The 16,266-nt window shown below is 40.3% G+C and overlaps 1 protein-coding gene across 1 annotated transcript in view; it reads left to right on the top strand.

Moving 5' to 3' along the window:
* The window catches only part of LOC138748701 (protein piccolo-like), a 191,736-nt gene that overhangs the window by 56,520 nt on the left and 118,950 nt on the right, over positions 1 to 16,266 (top strand). Inside the window, exons 15-17 of the mRNA XM_069909320.1 lie at positions 128 to 538; positions 11,006 to 11,214; positions 13,677 to 13,724. Coding sequence (XP_069765421.1) covers positions 128 to 538; positions 11,006 to 11,214; positions 13,677 to 13,724 — 668 coding nt within the window. The remainder of the gene's footprint in view (positions 1 to 127; positions 539 to 11,005; positions 11,215 to 13,676; positions 13,725 to 16,266) is intronic.

Genomic DNA, 16,266 nt, shown 5'->3' with positions numbered 1-16,266 from the left:
CCTTCCAAAACAATAAACACTGAATCCAGTCCAGATTCCACTTCCACTTTTTGAGATTCACCCTCTTTAACAGCAAGCTCCTCCTCCTGGATGTATTCCAATAAGGTAAGTTCCTCTTCTTCCTCAGTCACCACAGTTCCTTTAACTGAACGGCTGCGGGTCTGGACACCCGACGCCGGCACCCCGACCTCTTTGGGATGCCAGTGCTTAAGTTCCCCCACAGCGTTAATTTTATCCAGCAGCTCCCGGGCCCGCGATGCCACATGCAGGCCAGGCGAAGCCATCGGACGCCCAGAGGTGTCTTCCGACAATACTCTGTGTGCCACCGGGCCACCCAGCGGGCTCGCGGGTCCCCTTATTGGCCGTGCTGCCCGCGCACACGACTTCACGTGGACACGGGTTGGCAACAGCCGAGCTCACCGATGTGTCGGCCCCATCTTGCGGATGCAGGATCGGCGCCGGAGTCAAAGTCGAACGGGCTGGAGTCCTCTGAGGCCTGGAGACTCTCAACAACAACTCCATGGATTCAGTGATTCAGGTAGGCCTCAATTCTTCCACACTTTTATATGGTAGTTTTTTCTGAAGCTGAGGTTTGAGCTTTTTCACATTAGATGCCATCATAAAGCACTGTTATTTAAATAACTATAAATCTTATCTTTAATCATTTTTATACTATTAAAAAAACTGGGTATTTAATCAAGCTGGGGAGAGGTGGAACACACATCTTCCTTCTACGCCATCTTGCCACGCCTCCCCCCCCAGGTGTTGCATTTTCGAAGGACAAACGAGGAAGAATGTGCATGGTTAATGATCGGGCACTGAGGATTGCAGAAGAACACAGGGATCTGTGAATACAGATACACTATATGAGTGATGTGTCTAATAGTGTGCCTGCATGTTTTGAGCTGAGGACTGGAGAATACTGTTTCGTTGGGTGGCACTTGTACAATCAAATGACAATAAACTTGACTTAATTCCCTGAACGTGGTGTCACAGGCAGATAGGGTCATAAAGAAAGCTTTTGGTACATTGGCATTCATAAATCAAAGTACTGAGTATACGAGTTGGGATGTTATGGTGAAGTTCAATAAGACATTATAAAACCAAATTTGCAGTATTGTGTGCTGGTTCAGTCATATAACTACAGGATAAGATTGAAACAGTGCAGAGGAGATTTGCAAGGGGATTGCCAGGACTGAGTTTCAGGAAAAAAGTTAAACAGGTTAGGAATTTATTTAGAAAAATGCAGAGAGATTTGATAGAGGTATACAAAATTATTATACATATAGTTGAGTAAATGCAAGCAAGATTTTTTACACTGAGGTTAGGTGAGATAAAAACTAGAGGATGTTGGTAAAAGAGGTAAAGTTTAAAGAGGTAATTAGGAGGAACTTCACATAGAATGTGATGAGAGTGTAGAATGAGCTGCCAGCTGAATTGCTAAATGCAGGTTCAATTTTGATATTGACAAAAAGGATTGTGGACCATTCACTTTTCCATGCCTTTATGATGTTACATACCTCTATGAGGCCCTCTCTCATTTTCCTGATAAAGGGAATAAAGGGCCATTCTATCCAATGTCTCTCTAGTACTGTAAAAATACAATGCTGGAGAAATTCAGCAGGTGAAAAGGTGTACTTTACATCGCAAAGATACATAATCCACATTTCAGACTTGAGCCCTTCATCATGATACCTTGATGAAGGGCTCAAGCCTGAAACATCAGTGATGTGTCTTTATCTTTGCTATATAAAGGACACTGTTTGACCTGCTGAGTTTCTCCAGCATTTTTTGTTTTTACTTCAACTATGGTATCTGCAAGGGGAGTCACGTGATGGAGTCGTGGCTGGTCGGGTGGAACCAGCCCTCTCCAGAGAAAAGAAAAAAAAGTGTGAAAAAACAGAGCTCAATAAACATAAAATAGAGGAAGAGAAAGGTAAAGTTTCAGAGAAGAGACAGAAAAGAGAAATAGTAAGAATAACAGAGAAAAGGGAAGAAGGAAAATCACTGGAGAAGAAAGAAGAAGGCCTTACCTGCACGTCAGAGCCGAGAGCCACCGTGGAGAAGAATGGCCGATCTCTGGTGTTGGTGAATCCCCAGAGGAGCGGTGTCCTCCCGACCGGCGGACTTCATAAATGGCTCTCAGAGCCAAGAAGAGGTGCGCAACTGCACCTCGTCGCCCCGTTGCCGTTCACCCTCTTCCACCCCTTCATTCTCTTTCTCACCACTCTTCTTTTCGACTTTCTTGCTTACTTCCCCCAGCCAAATGCCCCGATACTGGATCTCTCTCAGTTGGTTGCTGCTCAACTGAGTCCCCCTCCCGCCGGCATTAACCTTTTCTTTTACTTGCACATCAAGAACCATATTGGTAAAATTTCTAAGATATACAACAAGAGAAAACATACTGGAGCAGGCAAGAAAGAAGGTTAGAGAAGACAATAAGACAAAAATTATTTTTTTACCTGGACATAAGCTTCAAACTTTTAAAGAAGAGGAAGGAATTCAACACGGCGAAAACAATCTTATGGAAGAAAGGGTATAACCTTATATAAAGACATCCAGTGGTACTCAAAGTATTTATTCCTGGGGAACAGAATAGAATGTTCTCGGACCCAAAGAAAGCCCAAGAATTTGCTGAACATTTTCAGGACTGGAGAAGAGAGGAGGAGGAGTGACAATAAGGAAGACCGGCAAGAAAATATACAAAAATATGTAAAAATATAAAGTAAAGATAATGTATATATAAAGATTTAAAGATGGTTAAGAGAAGGGAAAAAAGAGAGAGAGAGAGCTTCGTTATAATTATAGGAAAATAGTGTTCTCTCGGGGGGGCTGGGGGTGGTAGAAATGGACACTGAGAAATCGGTTGACGCTTGCGAGTAAGTTCGCATACCGAATGGAAAGGGGAGTTATGGTTGCTGTCAAGGGACAAGGGGCAATCCAAGGAGGGGGGTTCATTTGGGGTTAAAGGGTTATTGCTTGTGGGGATTGTTGGGGTATTGAGATTAAAATGTTAAACTTTAAAAAAAACAGTCATGGAAAAAAGGGATGGAGGTGGTGAAGAGGCGGGAAAAAGTGAAAATAAAGATATAAGATGGAAGATGGCCACGTTGGACTATAGAACTATAAACATTAATGGAATATATAACCAAGTTTAAGTGTATCCCATTGGGGAAAAAAATCACAAATAATTTAAAAGACAAAGTTACAATGTTTGAAAAAACCTGGGAACCATATATGGAACATAACAGAAAGAGCAGGCCTTGGACCACCACCACCTAAAATGATAAGAAGATAAACACGATCAGATTTAATGTGAATAAGTAGATGATACGTCTTTTTTGTCTGTATTCCTTTTGTAAAAGATATTGTTTTATTGTATTTTATATGTTCAATGTTTACTGTTTTTGGAGGGGGGTGGGAAGGGGGAAGGGAGGGATGGGGGAAAAAAGAGAAAATGTCACTGTGAATATTTAAAGAGATGCATCTGTAAATATATTGGTTGATATGGTTCATAGTGCGATAAATAAAGAATTGCAAAAAAGAAACTATGGTATCTGCAGACTTTCGTGCTTTACTCAAGCCTTCCCATCACAGCAACATCCCGGTGTATCTCATCTGGCCCACTTCCAACTTACAAATAACCTTTCCAAATCAGATGACTCGAACTGCACAGAGTACTTTCCAAATATGCTCTAAGGAAGCACCCCCCCCCCTCCTCCCCTGATCAATTCCCAGCTTTTCTCTCCTGCACTCTTATCTGTGTCTACCAGTCGCCTCTTCGCTGTTGGCCTGTGCTCCTCTGCCTGGCTCTTCTTCTCCTCTCTCTTCTCCTTTCTATGCAGACCACTGCTTGCTTTTTGCTCAGAGCATGCTGAAAGGCTGAAGGCTGAAACATCAGTATATATCTTTGCCTCTTTGGATATGGCGGGACCTGCTGAGTTTCTCCAGCATTTTGTGTATTTACAGAAATTAAAATGGTTTGATACCAGCAGTAATTTATGATATTATTGAGATGAACTAATTTAGTGACAGAATTTTTAAAGTATTTCATCATTATCAGTGGAATACAGAGCGGGCACTTGGGCCCCACGATATTGTGTGACTTGGATGAACCTAAAACCAATATCTCTGTTATTGGCCATTGCCACTCTGGGAAAAAGGATGCAATTCAAAATGATCCATCATGATACATGTTCAGTAGGCACAATATTGTGGCCCAAAGGTCCTGTACTGTGCTGTACTGTTCGATATTCAGCAGTTATTGTTTGAAATTTGGCTAAAGATGTTTGTGGCTTTGAATTCCCCAAGAAAATCAAAAGTGTATTCATCTAAGTACATTTTCAACCGTGCTACGCTCTTTGCTCAGGAAAAAAAAATTCTACATTGATGTTTGATTGAAAATCATCAAATTTATTTTTAATAGGTTTTATTTTTTTAGACATAAACCACAGTAAGTGGCTCTTCTAGCCCATGAGCTCATGCTGCCCAATTAACCTAATCACAGCAGGTAGACGAGTGAGAGGGGACTTGATAGAGGTATTAAAAATTATGAAAGGAATAGATAGACTAGACATAAACAGACTCTTTCCCCTGAGGGCAGGGGAGGTTGGAACAAGAGGCCATGAGCTAAGGGTCGGGGGCAACACTTTTGGAGAAATATTAGAGGTGGCTTTTTCACTCAGCGAGTGGTGGCAGAATAGAATGAACTTCCGAATGAGATAGTTGCGTCAGGGTCCCTTCTGTCATTTAAGAGAAGGTTGGATGTGTACATGGAGGTGAGGGGGTTGGAGGTTTATTGGCGGTGAGCGGGAGGTTTGAGCTAGTGGAGTTGTTCAAGTGAACCGGTGCGGACTTGAAAGGCCGACGTGGCCTGTTTCTGCTCCGTAAATGGTTATATGGTTATGTTCTATGAATTCTACAGTCAGCCAATACATTTTATCAAGTTGTGCAATGCAACTGAATACCAGAAATCTCCATTACTTCACATTTTGATATTTAATACATTTGGACTAGTATTTAATTCAACATCATTCAAGTGTGTGATGCAAATAGAGGCCATGGATGGAAGAAAAATAGAGAGTTACGGGGTTACAGTGCCTTGTTGTATTGCAATGCTCAGACATAATTTATTCTGTGCAGGGAGGGCTGATGTAACACACGAGCTCAATTGTTCCATTCCTTTCCAGCAAAGCCCAGCCCAACTCATCTTGGTTCGTTATTCACAAGGTGTGTGCAAAGTGAGCAAGGCCTGTCCTTGTGCAAGAATTGCCTCAGATCTCATGGATGACATAAACTTATGGCAGAGGTTTCAAGCAGCCCAGTGCAAGACCTTGCAAAATACTCATTTTACACATCTTTTCGGGACACAAGAATTTCAAACAGATTCCCTGAAAACAAATTTGATTGCTATGAAACAATTTTTGTCACTGTATCGTTACGTTAAAAGAAATCTTTCAAATATCATTAAGAAATATCGTAACAGGGCTGAAAATCTGAAATGGAAATGAAAAATACTGGTAATGGTCCATGGGTCTGACTGCATCCCTGTGGTGGTAAAACAAATTTGAAAACTTCAGTGACAATCCTGGGCACGTCACTACTAAATCAGGAATTTTATACAGAACAGGAGATGCATCCACCCCCATCCAAGTCAGTAATGCTCTAATGCAAGTTAATTCAACTGTACCTGTGTTATTTTGAGGGTTTAAACAAACACTACCTGCCACCCCTCTCCCAACAAGCAGACATGGCACACCAGTTAACAAGATTATATATCTATTTCCAAGTTACAATGGGCTAGACAGAATCGACTCTTCTGGATGCAGGCACACACCTTAAAATTAGTTCTCCAGCATTGTCTGCACCTCTCAACCTGGAGTTGAATTTCAGATAATTAAAATCATAGTATGCTACAGCATAGAAAACAGGCCATTCGGCCTTTGTAGTCTGTGCTAACCATTGTTCAGCCAGTCCCAATAACCTGCTCCCATTCTGTAACCCTCCAGACCTCTCTCATCCATGTATCCAATTTATTCTTAAAACTCAAGATTGAGCCCACACCCACTATGTCAGATGGAAGCTCATTCCACACTCCCACTACTCTCTGAGTGGAGAATGTTCCCCTAATGTTCCCCCTAAACCAGTAGTTTTCAACCTTTTTCTTTCCACCTACATACCACTTTAAGTATTCCCTCTGCCATAGGTGCTCTGTGATTAATTAAAGTGGTATGTGGATGGAAAGAAAAAGTTTAAAAAACACTTGTTTAAATCGTACCTCATTGACTCATTATGTGCAGGGTTTTATAACTCCAAAGGAAATAGGCCACTGACAATTTTTCTCAAGCAAAATATTTCAGTAACAATTGGGTCTAGAGCAGTGATTCTTAGCCTTTCATTCCCACTCACATATCACCTTATGCAATCCCTTACTCATCACAGAGCACTGATAGCATAGGGATTACTTAAAGTGGTACATGAGTGGAAAGAAAAAGGTTGAGAGGTCTTTAAATCATTTGTAAATCTCTCTGCTCCTCTGCACTCCTCAGTGCCCGACCATTTACTGTGTATGTCCTTCCTTGATTTGCTCTTTGTGCAATATATCACTCTTGTCTGCAATAAACTCCATCATCCTTTTATTGGCTCATTCTCCCAGTTGGTTCAGATCCCTTTGCAAGTTCAAATATCTTCCTCACTGTCTACTACGTCTCCTATCAGCAAACTTGATGATCCAATTTACCACGTTATCATCCAGATCATTGATATAGATAATAAACAAAAATGGTCCCCACACTGCTCCCTGAGGCACACCACTCATCACAGGCCTTCAAAGAGAAGAGAGCCCATGTGCTGGGTTTCAAACTGGAACCAGCTGTGGTCCACCCCACGTAGACCATATGACTTTAGGTGAGGTGGAAAATCACTTGGAAGGTGGCTTCACCCATGAGTTGGCCTAGGAAGTCACGTGATAGAGTAGTGGCTGGTCATGGAAAACCAGCCCTTCACGGAGAAAGTGAAAAATAGAGTGAATGAACAAAGAAAACATAGAGAAGCTGCAAGATAAAGTTAACAAGAAGAATCTGAGGATGGTTCCAAAGAAAGAGAAGATGAGAATGACCGACAAAGAAGAAAGGAAAAACTCTGGGGGGAAAAAAAACAAAGAAGACCTTACTTGTACATGAGAGCAGGGAGCTCCCACCAAAAGGTTGGCCTGACTCCTGAAGCCGGTAAGTGGCTACAACAATGGCTCGCAGAGCCAGAGAAAGAAATGCAACTGCGCATGCGTGATTCCTCACACATGTGCAGTACGTAGTGCAGCGACACTGCCGACAGGAGCAGAGCCTGGCTGCGGGACATGGCAGAAACATCTGGAGGAACCAATGAGGTGACATCGATGGAGAAGGAAGCACCAGGAAGTCAAGAAAGGCAGCCAGAGAAGGAAGACAAAGACCCACATGGGAAAACAGAAGGTAAAAAACAAAAGCAGCTAATAAATAGGGAATATTTTGATGAACAAATAAAGACACTAATGGACATCTTCATGACGAATTTAATATAATTTTTTTTAAATGGAAAAGGCAGAGGACAGAATGCAGAGAATGGAACTTACCATAGCAGAGATAGGAAAAAGAGTTGATGAAGTGGAAATGGGGATGAATGAACTAAGAGAAAAGCTGGAAGATGGGGACAAGGAAATTAAGGAGGTACAAGATTTGCTAGCTTAAAAAATTGACATTTTGGAGAATTGTAGCAGACGCAGCAATATAAAAAATAGTGGCCGTGAATGAAGGAACAGACATCAAGGGATTTATAAAAAAAATGCATCCCACAAATCTTGGGAGTGGAAGAACTCCAAGAAGAAATAGAAATTGAAAGAGCCTACAGAATATTTGCACCAAAGCCGCAACCACATCAAAAGCCGCGCTCTATATTAATAAAGTGGCTACGATACACAACGAGAGAGAAAATATCGAAGCTGGCAAAGGGTTGAGTGAAGGAAAATAAAGAACCATTGGAATACAATGGGGAAAAAATATTTTTCTACCCAGACATTGACTTTGATCAATTTAAAATATAAATATACTTTATTTGAACAAATTTGGGAACCATACAAATGCCGACCTCAGACCTTCATCTCCTAAAGTGATATGAATACAAGCACGATAAGATTTAAATATGTAAAAGTGGATGATACCTTTTTTCTTTGTTTTTTTGTTTTGTTTTGTGTGTTTTATTATTTATTGGTTTTTGAAGGGGAGCGGGGAGGGATGAAGGGGGGAAACTTTTTTTTAAAAAAAAGCAAATGTTACTGTGCATCTTTTAATGATGAACACTTTTATATCTATATATTGTTACGGATATGGTTCATGGTGCAATAAATAAAAAAATTACCAAAAAAAAAAAACCATGGGTTGACTGGAGGAAGTAACATTTGGTCTGCTTCCTGGCCAGGTGACCTTCCAGGTTACAAGCACATGGAAACTCACCTTTGTCCCGACCAGCTTCTTGTCTGGCCTGTCGAATAATCATCTGTGTTACAATCCCTGAAGAGGAAAAATAATAATTCCATTCTGAAGAGAGGTGCTTGATCTGACACTCATGTTGCGATTCTCCACCAGTGAAGTTTTTTTAAATATAGATTCAATGGGTCCCAGAGCAGAGTACAGACCCTTTGACCCCAATCATTCATGCTGACCAAGTTGACTTTCTGGCTGATCTAATTTGTGAGCATTTGGCCTACAACCTTCCAGACCCTTCTTCTTCACATATGTCCAAAGCCTCTTGAAAGATGTCATTGTAACCTCCCCGCCCCCACCCCCACCCTACCCACAGCTTCCTTTGGCAACTCGTTCACCCTCCCAGTGAAAAGGTAGCCTCTTAGGTCCCTATTAAATATCTCCCCTTTCACCTCAAACCTATACCCTTTAGTTCAAGAACCATTTGCACTGGGGGAAAAGAAAATGAGTCTTCACTTAACTTGCTATGATTTTAAGGTAATCTCTCAGCCTCCTACATTCCAGGGAGTAAATGTGGCTCTTCCTTGGCCACAAATTTGGGTTAACATCCTGGTGAATCTCTTCCACAGCTGTTTAAAAATTATTTATGGAATTAATTTCTATGCTTACTCTTGTATCCTGGTATATTGTAAAATGGCGAAAAGAGAAGAGGAAGTAGGAGCAAAGGGAAGGTTTGTGATGTGGTTGGTACCAAGGGGAGGCGAATTCAACAAATGTTGCTGTTACTAGCTGAAAGAGATGGTGAAGGCCAGATCTGGCCAGAGGAGGAGTTCTGTTGTAAGAGGCCATGGACAAAGAGTTCAGAGTGGGCATGGGAATGCAGAATTAAAGGGAAAAAGGCCACACTTGTGAACTGATTGGAGAGTTCTGTATAGTTGTCTCACAATGTGTATGTGGTTTTTCCTAATGTAGAGAGACATATCATGAGCACCAGACACACATACACCATATTGGAAGGAATGCAAACTTCACTTTGAAGAAAAATCATTAAATTAATGGCAGTGCTGCCAGATCAGCTATTGCAGACCCAGGGACAGCGGGGAGCAGAGGCACAGCACTCCTCACATGGCCTGTTAAAAGAGGTCAACAGCATTTTATTCAAAATCCTGTAATTGCAGCGCCTGTGGGCAGACACCAGGGAGCAGCGAACTGGCACAGGTTGCCAGAAATGGGGTGAAACACCCCACTGTTGAGAGGGAGAAGCAAAGTAGACATCCCTACAGAACGGTGACCACAGCAGTGGACCAGCAGCTGAAAGACCACACAGGCATGGGCTGCTGGAGACTATCTCTTAGATACCAGGTATCAGAACCTGGATTTGAGAGGGTGCTGAGGGCAAGAATAGTTCCCAAAGGGCCTTGAGCATTGATAGTTTCCTGATCGTATCAGACATTTGAATCTGGAGTTTGGGTGGCCAGTGGATGGATATGGGGACATTTTAAATAAATCTGTCAGGGCCCCTGAAATTTCTACTCTAGACTTGTCAAGGTCTGAGAATATACCTTGTCAGGCCCTGGAGATTTATCCATTTTTATTCATTTTAAGTCAACAAGCACGTCCTTCTCTTTAATCTGTATGGGTTCCATGACCACCCTTCCCTGGACTCTAAGCCAGTTTTCTGACTGTATACAATGCAAAATAAAAGCCATTTAAGATATCTCCCATCTCTTCTGACTCCACTTTGATCGACAAGAAAACCAATTTTGTCTCTTAATATCTGTAGAAGCCCTTAGGAGTTTACGCAATCCTGTCTGCCAAAGCAACTTTTAGTCCTCCTGAGTTCCCTCTTGTGCTTTTTCCTGCATTCTATATTCCTCAAGCATTTGCTCCTTGTTGCCTATACCTGTTATACACCTCTCTCTTCTTAACCTGATCCCCAATATCCCATGAAAACCAAGGGATGCCTGTTCACTTTGCCTTTAATCCTCACTGACCACACAAACCATATACTCTCAACATTTCACCTTTGAAGACTCCCACTTACTGAGCAAATCTTGCCAAAAACCTGGCAACATTGAGGGAATATCTTTGGTCCTGTTCTCATGAATCCTTTTCAAAAACCTCAATCAAATTTGTGAGAGAATTTCCCCACACACAAACCTATATTTTCCAAATCCATTTGGATCTTGTCACTCAGAACCCCCATCCAGTAGCATGTCCATGTCTGGTGATGATATCACTGACCTGCAACCTTTCCTGTATTAATGGTGATTGCTTCTATTTGTCATGAAGCGAATAATGTCGATGGTCAAACTTGAATTTTAGGGGATCCCTTGACAAGCCTGTCCTCTGTCAATTGCATTTCTGTGCACAAGAATTCCTGCTCCTTGTCATTGATTTTTTTCAGCTACAGATTTGTCACCAATTGTCTATCAAAATCTGAGGGATGTTGGAATAAAAGTTTTAAAAGTACCAATGCTATTTTTTAAACTTGTTACTTGATCATTTTTCTTTAAAAAGAAAAAAATTACTGTGTTCGTTTTATTCAGGAGAAAAGCAAAGGTCACCAGGAGTTGATCCAAAACAACTGGCAGCAGAACTACAGAAGGTGTCTCAGCAGGTACCTTGTGTAGTGAGTTCAGCCACAGAGAAAGGGATCCACAGCCATTCAGGAACCACATCAGCTGCCTCGAGCGCTGCCCCGAGCCCTGGGCAACCTGCTTCCCCTTCAGTAAGCAAGAAGCGACACAGCAGCAAGGTGAGCAGAGAATCCTTGTTCGTGCTGAAAGCTTACTCAGTCCTTCATAGGGTGTGTTGAGAAGGACTTTGTTTCCAGATTAATTAATATCATAACTGTATAACAATTACAGCACGGAAACAGGCCAATTTGGCCCTTCTAGTCCGCACTGATCCAAGTCCCCTCCTCTAATCCCACTTACACCTCAGGATTCCTAATAAAGGCAGTACCGCCCAATCCCCTCCCTCAGTACTGCCTTGGAATTGGGCAGAGGTGCCTCTAGGTTTATAACGATTAAAGCCTGTTAATCTCGACTTCTGGTCTGTTGGGTCTAATTGATAGCACTACAATTTAATCGCTATATACTTTCATGCCATGGACAAGGCTTTTTAAGTGGAAAAGCTGGACACTGACCCTAAAGATCCAGAGTCCTCTGTAAATTCAACCAGTTGTTGCACTACCTGAACGCCCTTATGAGGTGACATGATCTTCTAGAGGAAGACAAGAGAGTCCTGCTGTTTGCACAGGTTGGCCTCTGCGTTTTCCAGATGATAGAACCAGTGATAGGCACAAGAATTTATCTACAAATGGAATTCAAAATTGTTAATTGGTAGAGATCCATCAATATTGAAGCATTTAATTAAATTATGGAATAAAATTGATTAAGAGATGGGTGGAAAAAGTATGATTTCATCTAAATGCCTTTATATCAGAATAGACTTTTTTTCTTTTTACTGTTGATCATCAGTTTTTAAAGATGTGGAATCAATTGGAGATTAAAAAGGTGGAAGATTGTTTTGAGGCTGGGTAATTTATTTCTTTTAATCGAATGAAGAAAAAATATAAACTTCCTAATTTTTTTTGTTATTATCAAGTAAAATTTTTTAAACTGATAAGTTAGGTTCCAGTTAAAAATTACCGAGACAATCTGCTTTAGAATTATTACTTAATAAAGGAGATATAAACAAATTTATTTCAGAGATGTATAAATTATTACAAAGGAAAATGCCTACATTAAATATTCATAAATCAAGATTAAAATGGGAAATTGATTTGAATAGAAAGATGAAAATGATTGGAAAAATGCATGTAGAGATAATGTTACTAAATTTATTAATGTAAGGTAGAGGTTAGTGCAACAGAATTTTTACATCAATTATATTTAACCCCTCAAAAATTAACTTAACATCCTCAGGTTTATGTTTGAGGTGTGGTAAAGAGACAGGTTCTTTATTCGATTTGGTTATGCCCCAAAGTTGAAACTTTTTGGATCCAAGTTAAATTATTTTTGCAAAAAATATTGAAAGTTAAACTCTCACTTGGTCCAATGTTTTTATGAAGAGATATTAAAATCATTAGTTTAAAATTAAGATTAACTATGCATCAAATTGAATTTTTACGTTGAGCTTTAGTTGTATCTGAGAAAAGTCTGGCCATCACTTGGAAATCGGATTTGGTGTTGGGAATGCAAAGATGGCAGACTGAAATGAAATCTTGTATCCCTCTTGAAAAGATAACATATAATTTGCAGGATAAATATCATTTCCTTTTGAAAGTATGGACCCTCTCTTTACAAATTGTTTGTTTGAAGATATAAGCTCTCAATCCATTCTGGTGATGATTCTTGGTTTCATAGCTGGAAAGTTGAAATCTCCATGTAATTGATCATCTCCTCCTTTCTTTTTCTTCGTGGGTAATTGTAGGGGGAGGAGGGTGGGGAAGTTGGGAAATAATGGGGAGGGAGGGGGGTTTGTTTTTTACATATATCGTTCACGTATTTTTCTGTATATGAATTTTAAAAATGGATATAATTGTAAAAGAAAGTATTTAAAAAATCTGTATGGAAATGTTTTCCAGGAGTTGAAGTTAAGGTGCTGTGTAATATCCCAATGAATTCAGCCCACTGTGTTAGCCTGGGAGAGTTTTCTAATGTTAGAATTACAGGTTTATTTCAGCTGATTGACTTTTTCTCTGTGTACTTCTTCATGCTCGTGCTTCATTGTAAAGACCATTTATCTTTTCGAGTGTCTATTTCTGCAGATCTACTATACCAGAATAATCATAGAGCTCTTCCAGGTTGCACAGAAGGATTTAGAAAGGATAGAGCAGAGAGAGAGAATGTAGGATTAAAAATCCATGTGAAAAGAGTGAGAGAAGTTGTCAAGAGAAATTCAGCAGAAGTCCCTTTATTTTTGCAGAGCATTGGAGGATCGGTTGGAAAAATGTTTTCAACATCTTTGCGATCTTCTTACATCCATTCTTGCACATTAATGCAAAGAAATGGAAGCAAGGAATGAATGTAATAATTAGATAAAGGAGATAAAAAAAATATGCCTAACAATAATCATATTATTATGTTTTCATTCCTATAAACAAATGGGAAATTTAACCTATTGTTGCATAAAATATAGAGGTTAAAGGGTATCAACTGGAGGAAATGGTTAATCATGAAATAAAGAAGTTGTTTTTTTGTGATTTTGCAGCCTCCTGAAACATCAAGCAAGTCACATCCAGTCACTGGAGAAATTCAGGTAAAATTTTTGTGTCATTTTGTTTAATGTTGATGCTTTATTTTTCTAACATTTGCCATTGTCAAACATGATTATAAATCAAGAATTTTAGAATAATTAGGGCACAAAGGAGACCATTTGGTCAATCGTTTATGTATGTACTAGATTCAAGCAGAGAAATCTGATCAAGACCCATCTCCCACAGCCCTGCTGGTTTCTGTCCTTACAGAGTCCATCCAGTTCTCTTTTGAATATCGGAATTGGCTGTACATCCTGACAGTGATTTTTAGGTCATCATCTCTACATAAAAATGAACACAATACCTCAGTGCCTTTTGCCCTTTAATTCTGTAAATCAAAGTCTACCTGACGGAATTCTGAAATAAAAACAAAAATGTCGGAAATGCTCAGTCTCTCTGAAAAGAGTAACTGAGATCCCATTTTGAATGAATAACTCTTCAGAACATGAAAAGTAAGTGTGTTTTCAGTTCTAGATGAGGGAGCAATTGAGAGAGTGGAATGTTCCAGACGAAGGTGTGCAGCCAGTTTGATGATGGCTCCCAAAGCTGAATGAGAGGGCTTAGAGAAAGCTAAAATGAGAAAAGAATATACTTGAACACTTGAGTGCAGAGCAGAGTCATGACTTGAATTTATGTCAAAAAGGAATGCCAGAAATGCCCAAAATATCAGGTGGCACTGGACTACCTTGGTCTCTTCCTGATAACTACCATGCTGTCTCACTCTTTGCAACTGAAAACCCAATTGTATTCTTACTTCATACCTTGATGAAGGGCTCAACACAACAGTGCATGAAAAGTGAGGCAGTGTCTGTGGTTTATCGATTATTCAGGGATCTGATGGCAGCGGGGAAGAAGCTGTCCTTGTGCCGTTGATTTCTCATCTTTAGGCTCCTGTACCTTTTCCCTGATGGTAGCAGAGTGAGAAGGACATGGCCTGGGTGGTGGGAGTCTTTAAGGATAGAGGCTGCTTTTTTAAAACACCGCCTCATGTCGATGTCCTTGATGGAGTGAAGTCTGGGGCCTGTGATGTCGCAAGCCAAGTTAATAACCCTCTGCAGATTATTCTTGGCCTGAGAGTTGGTGCCTCCATACCAGGCAGTGATGCAACCAGCCAGAATGCTCTCAGTCGTACACCTGAAGAGGTTCACAAGAGTCTTTAGTCACTGAACCTCCTCAAACACCTAACAAAGTATAGCCACTGGCGAGCCTTCTTCATGATTGCATTAACGTGAAGGCTCCTGGACAGATCCTCAGAGATGTTGACACCCAGGAATTTGAAGTTCTTTGCTCTATAAATTACACTGACCTGCTGAGTTTCTCCAGCATTGTGTTTTTACTGTACTCTTACCTTTCCACCCTGATGTGTTGATGATGTGAAATATCAGTTATTTTTTTTCCCCCACAAATGTTACCTGGACTGAGAATTTCCTGCATTTTCTTGTTTCCTGGTCATTGAATCATCCATGAGTGGAACACGATGAACTCTGTCTAAACCAATCATGATTTGGTATGCTTCTATCAAATGTGTTCTCAATTGTTATTGTGTCAAGCAATTCCTTCTTCTCCTGACTAGATGTAGGTGCAAGTGCCCCAGTTTATGCGCTGAAATCTTCACATCCTGACTAAGTTGAATGACCACTATTGAAAGAAATGGCCATTTTTGTATTTCATCAAGGTTCATCATAATTTCTCTGCGTTTTATTCTCTGCCCCAATTTGTAAAACGCATAATCTCATCTGCTCAATGGATACAATTATATTTTGTCCTCTCACCCTGAAACATCTCCCTTTGTTCTATGTTCCAAAGTACTCAAAATTTAAATGTTGTTTTACCTGACTTAGTACCATTGGTTAGATACTGAATCATATTTTAAAGATGTGTTGCATCAATAAGGGATGGGCAATGTCATTCTGTTGAAAAAAGCAACATCACACATAAAAGAATGAAAGCGTGATATGCATAGAAAGGGAAATAATAAACTTAGATGTGAGGAATCTGGTGAGAACAACTCTAGAATGTATGGATATGAATGTGTAAAGTGTGGTGAACAAAATTGATATTGTAAATACAGGGTATTTGTGAGCATACAATGTGGAAATAAAACAGGTAACAAAAGCACAGATTGAGACACCGTTTCAAGGCGAGCTGTTCAGAAAACAATGGAAGCAAATAATGGTGGAAGCATAAAGCAAATAAAAGGGCAGTAGTGCACAGGAGAACAGATCCTTCAGCCCATTATCTGTGCTTAACACATCAAACTTGAGTGCTTCCACCTGATGGATATCATTTCATCCCCTTTGTATTCATTTTGTCAATCTTAAACCTTTATTGTATACATTAAGTTCCACTATTGGATCTCCTGGCAGGCTGTTTCAGGCATCCACCACTGCATAAAACATTTTTCCCTTATGTCCCCCTCAAGCTTCCTCCCGTCTCACTTGAAATGCATGTCCTCTAGTTTGTCAAGACAGGCTGCATCTGTGGAAAGAGAAATAAATTAGCATTTGTGGTTAACAAGAAAATTTGCAGATGCTGGAGTCAAGT

Source organism: Narcine bancroftii, chromosome 13 (genome assembly GCF_036971445.1).
Source record: "Narcine bancroftii isolate sNarBan1 chromosome 13, sNarBan1.hap1, whole genome shotgun sequence".
NCBI lineage: Eukaryota > Metazoa > Chordata > Chondrichthyes > Torpediniformes > Narcinidae > Narcine > Narcine bancroftii.
This window is presented reverse-complemented; position numbering and strand designations above follow the sequence as displayed.